Genomic DNA, 5,000 nt, shown 5'->3' on the forward strand with positions numbered 1-5,000 from the left:
AGCTGATCTAAAATAGCGCCATGTAACTAATCACTGTTGCTCATGAGGTGATTGCGCAATGTGATGCTAGCGAGTAGCACGTGAAAAGATCTAGCGCGCGACTGTCCCGAAGTTAGCAAACAGTTTAAACTAAAAGCACTTAAACTATACAACTTTTACACGATGGAGATACAGTTTTTACTGACTCTGCTGACGTTTCGCTATCCGTAACACCAACACGTTTTCTCTTTAAGTGTTTGTGCATGACATGCCATGAAAGCTCGGTCTTGCATAGCGTGCAGGTTACCGTCTTCTTAGAGGCGTTTAATGTAAATCGCTCCCATACCTTGGAGGACTCGGGGCGCGCGCTTTTTCCTGCCGGCGCTTCTGTAACCTCCATCGCGCGAGCGGCTGTGTGTATTTGTGCATCTTGGGGTCGCGCTTCTCAGTAACATGCGCAGCCCAACTAATCGATAACAGCATTCGTTGACAACGAATTTCATTATCGATAATTATCGATTTTATCGATTAGTTGGTGCAGCCCTACTACTTTTGACATATAAAGCTTTAAATGGTCTCGCGCCGCAGTACCTGAGCGAACTGCTAGTGTCTTACGATCCGCCACGCCTACTTCGATCAAAGGATGCAGGCTGCTTGTCATTACCGCGTATTATGAAAACTACAGCAGGGGCAGAGCTTTTTTTTACAAAGCCTCAAAATTATGGAATAGTTTTCCAAATAGTGTTCGGGACTCAGACACAGTCTCAGTGTTTAAGTCCAGGCTAAAAACCTATTTATTTAGCCAAGCATTTTTATAAATAGATTAGCCTTAGGTAAAGGAGCAGATCTGGGGGACTCATGGACGTAGAGTATTATGGTGAACTGGTATGTTTAGATGCTGTCTTTCCCACTCTCATTAATCACTCAGGTTTGTTGACGGTGAGGTGATTGGTTGCTTTACAACTCAGTTTCCCCTCATGTCTGTGTTTCCTTTTGGCTCCTCCCCTTTTAGTTATGATGTTCGTCTTCATAGTTCATCTTGCCGGAATCCCTGCTTGCACTCTACAGTAAATATACATTCATTCACCTTATACAGTGCTTGACTGTGACCATACCTAAGTGCCATCTCTCCATCTGTTTTGCTCTCTCCTCTTCTGCTCTCTTCTCTCTCTCTCTCTCGCCCTCTCTCTGTGTTCCTCTACCTATCTCTTTGTCGAGCTATACATGTCGCTCCTGAGCTGCCAGTAATCCAGACCTCCTCTGCCCTCTGGACCTGTCTAACATGTCCTGGAGTCCTGTTTCTGGTTGGAGATCTCATCACATGGATGCCCTGTGTGGTCTGCCTGGGATGCGTGTGGTGACTGGGGACGGTTCCACTTTTCCATGAAGACAGTCTTGTCCTCGACTGATGCAATTGTTAAAAGTGTTATACAAAAAAAAAATTAAATTGAATTGAATTTGCCTTAGGTAAATGAGCAGATCTGGGGGACTCATGGACGCCTTCACTTCACCATGAAGACAGTCCTGTCCTCGGCTGGTGCAGACAGCTGTTCTCTGAGAATTCGAGACTTAAATTGCTCGATAGTTCAGGACTGGAGTTTCCTACAGACCACCTGAGTCTCCAATAACGAACTGGACTCCATATGAACTTCTCCACATCTCCTGTTATACTGAACTTCCAGCCTCCTAACACACAGTATGAGTGCAGATCAATCCCTCTATCCGTTATCACCCAGATGAGGATGGGTTCCCTGTTGAGTCTGGTTCCTCTCAAGGTTTCTTCCTATTACCATCTCAGGGAGTTTTCCCCTCAGCACCGTTGCCCTCGGCTTGTTCATCAGGGACGATCTGATCATTCTGATCCACACACACTCACATTTTATACAAACCTTTCAACCGTACAAATGCTTTGTGAAATGACAACTGTTAAAAGCACTATGCAAATAAAAATTTAATTGTAACCTTTCAGTTTGTGGTCCAGGTACTCCAGAGCCACACGGATGAACTGAACCGCGGTCAGGAGTAACGCTCCAAACGCCAGAGACCCAGTGTGGAACCTGGAACATTAAACACGTACATTAATACATCACACACACACACACACATCTGCGGTACAGTCAGAGCTGCTGTTAGAGAGAATTACTCAGTGCCTCCTGACCAATGAGAGTGCAGGGTTACTTGGTGTTACAGTGTGAGACGAGTGAGTGTGTGTGAGGAGGAGACCTGAGCGCGCGGCTGAAGGAGGCAGACACAGGGCATGCTGGGACGTCGGCAGGTTTCCTCAGGGTCCAGTAGTACACAGCGAAGGCGCCGGAGAGTGTGCACCGGCCGAGCGCCAGCGTGAAGTTCATCAGCCACAGCAGCACCGCCGCGTTACACACCTGCAGCACCACCAGGTGGCGATGATACACACTCTCACCGCCGTAAAACGCAAACACACACTGAGAACCCGCACACACACTGCTCACATTGCCCTGACTGAAAGTCTGCAGTGTGGAGCGTACACACACACGCGCGCAGACACACACAGGCAGCTTCAGTTAATACAATGTACTTTTTATAAAGTAGGAGGCATTGCCTGTGAGGCTGTCAATCTCAGTGAAGTGTGTGCGTGTGTGTGTGTACCTGAGGGTCACAGGTCATATTGCTGTATTTACAGCCTGTTTGTGTCGACATCACTTTATACACAGCATCACCAGATGAAGCCAAGAACCTGAACGTCGCAGGTTAAGGAAATAATTTCTGTACATATTTATTTATACTAATTATATTTTATTTAGTAATTAAAATCAATATTTTATATAAACACAAGTTTAATTTTCTATGCAAGAATAATTTATCCAGTCACTGGTAAACACAGGACACTGTGTTCTCATGTGACTCTGTAACGCTCCATCAGCAGCAGCTTTAAAACAATGCCTGAAAACCACACACACACACGCACGCACGCACAGGCACGCACACTCAGGCACGCACACTCAGGCACGCACACTCAGGCACGCACACACACAGGATACACAGCTGTCATGGCCCAGTAGGTAATACACACCGCGAGCAGGATGAAGGTGATAATGGGATAAAACAGCGTCGACGTCACGCAGCCGATCGCCCTGAGAGAGAGACAGAGTGTAACGGGGGAAGTGGGCGGAGTCTGTACCTGTAAGTGAGGTGTAATGTGAGTGTAACAGGGTAAGTGGGCGGAGTCTGTACCTGTAAGTGAGGTGTAATGTGAGTGTAACAGGGTAAGTGGGCGGAGTCTGTACCTGTAAGTGAGGTGTAATGTGAGTGTAACGGGGGAAGTGGGCGGAGTCTGTACCTGTAAGTGAGGTGTAATGTGAGTGTAACGGGGGAAGTGGGCGGAGTCTGTACCTGTAAGCGAGGTGTAATGTGAGTGTAACGGGGGAAGTGGGCGGAGTCTGTACCTGTAAGCGAGGTGTAATGTGAGTGTAACGGGGGAAGTGGGCGGAGTCTGTACCTGTAAGTGAGGTGTAATGTGAGTGTAACGGGGGAAGTGGGCGGAGTCTGTACCTGTAAGCGAGGTGTAATGTGAGTGTAACGGGGTAAGTGGGCGGAGTCTGTACCTGTAAGTGAGGTGTAATGTGAGTGTAACGGGGGAAGTGGGCGGGGTCTGTGCCTGTAAGTGAGGTGTAATGTGAGTGTAACGGGGGAAGTGGGCGGAGTCTGTACCTGTAAGCGAGGTGTAATGTGAGTGTAACGGGGGAAGTGGGCGGAGTCTGTACCTGTATGCGAGGTGTAATGTGAGTGTAACGGGGGAAGTGGGCGGAGTCTGTACCTGTAAGCGAGGTTTAATGTGAGTGTAACGGGGGAAGTGGGCGGAGTCTGTACCTGTAAGTGAGGTTTAATGTGAGTGTAACGGGGGAAGTGGGCGGAGTCTGTACCTGTAAGCGAGGTTTAATGTGAGTGTAACGGGGGAAGTGGGCGGAGTCTGTACCTGTAAGTGAGGTGTAATGTGAGTGTAACGGGGGAAGTGGGCGGGGTCTGTGCCTGTAAGTGAGGTGTAATGTGAGTGTAACGGGGGAAGTGGGCGGAGTCTGTACCTGCAAGTGAGGTGTAATGTGAGTGTAACAGGAGAAGTGGGCGGAGTCTCTACCTGCTCCCCTCTTTGAGCAGAGCGATGGCGATACACACTCTCCTCCTCAAAAAGATCAACACCAAAACAATTACAGACTCTGTCACTGCCAGCACGATTGCTGTAACACACACACACACACACACACACACACACTATTCTTTACTGCCATTCTAATGCTATTGATAATGCTAATGTTAACACCACAGTAATGCTAACGCAGAGCAGAACTTCTATACATAATAATAATAATCTTTTTCATCAGATTGGACCTCGGCTCCTCTCTTTGTACTAGAGCTCCGCCCCCTGCTCCCCATCCCAGTGTTAGTATTAACACTGGCAGACAGCATGCTCACCCTAACCCTTATGGCTAATATTAAGAGTAAAGTCTTACTGAATATCAGCCAGGTCTGGCTCAGCTGCAGATAAAGCCTGAAATCTGTCTGAAAGCCAAGATCAGTGATGGACACGTCGGCATCGGGGTTCCCTCTCAGAGTCACGTACTCCCAGCAGCAGTGCCAGATCCCTGAGGAACCAAAAGAACCGCAAAAGAACCGCATAGGGTGCCAGAAGAACATCAGAAGAACATCAGAAGAACATCAGAAGAACCACAAACGACAAAGAAATTATGAAGAATAATAGGAAGGAATCAACAATTTCCGCTCTGTGTGGTAGAGAGAGGCTTGGAATTTTGGGTAATACACTTATTTTTCGTGTGTGTGTGTGTGTGTGTTACCGTATCCCACTGCACTGATCACACCACAGATCACACTCCACAGTAAAACTCCAGCCATCAGTCTCAGAAGAAGAATAAACAGCAGACTGATCACCATGGTAATGACCAGCCCTCTGCGCGTACACACACACACACACACACACAATGTTAACTTAATAAATAATTTTAAAAATCTAAAGAGAAACTGTGGCTGTG

At 47.5% G+C, this 5,000-nt stretch overlaps 1 protein-coding gene across 1 annotated transcript in view; it reads right to left on the bottom strand.

Moving 5' to 3' along the window:
- slc44a5b (solute carrier family 44 member 5b) overlaps window positions 1–5,000 on the bottom strand; it is a 39,165-nt gene that overhangs the window by 14,549 nt on the left and 19,616 nt on the right. Inside the window, exons 10-16 of the mRNA XM_053504172.1 lie at window positions 4,806–4,918; window positions 4,464–4,595; window positions 4,091–4,190; window positions 2,997–3,089; window positions 2,605–2,692; window positions 2,203–2,465; window positions 1,942–2,036 (exon numbers count right to left, since the gene is read on the bottom strand). Coding sequence (XP_053360147.1) covers window positions 1,942–2,036; window positions 2,203–2,465; window positions 2,605–2,692; window positions 2,997–3,089; window positions 4,091–4,190; window positions 4,464–4,595; window positions 4,806–4,918 — 884 coding nt within the window. The remainder of the gene's footprint in view (window positions 1–1,941; window positions 2,037–2,202; window positions 2,466–2,604; window positions 2,693–2,996; window positions 3,090–4,090; window positions 4,191–4,463; window positions 4,596–4,805; window positions 4,919–5,000) is intronic.

This window comes from Clarias gariepinus, chromosome 9, assembly GCF_024256425.1.
Source record: "Clarias gariepinus isolate MV-2021 ecotype Netherlands chromosome 9, CGAR_prim_01v2, whole genome shotgun sequence".
NCBI classification, from domain to species: Eukaryota; Metazoa; Chordata; class Actinopteri; order Siluriformes; family Clariidae; genus Clarias; species Clarias gariepinus.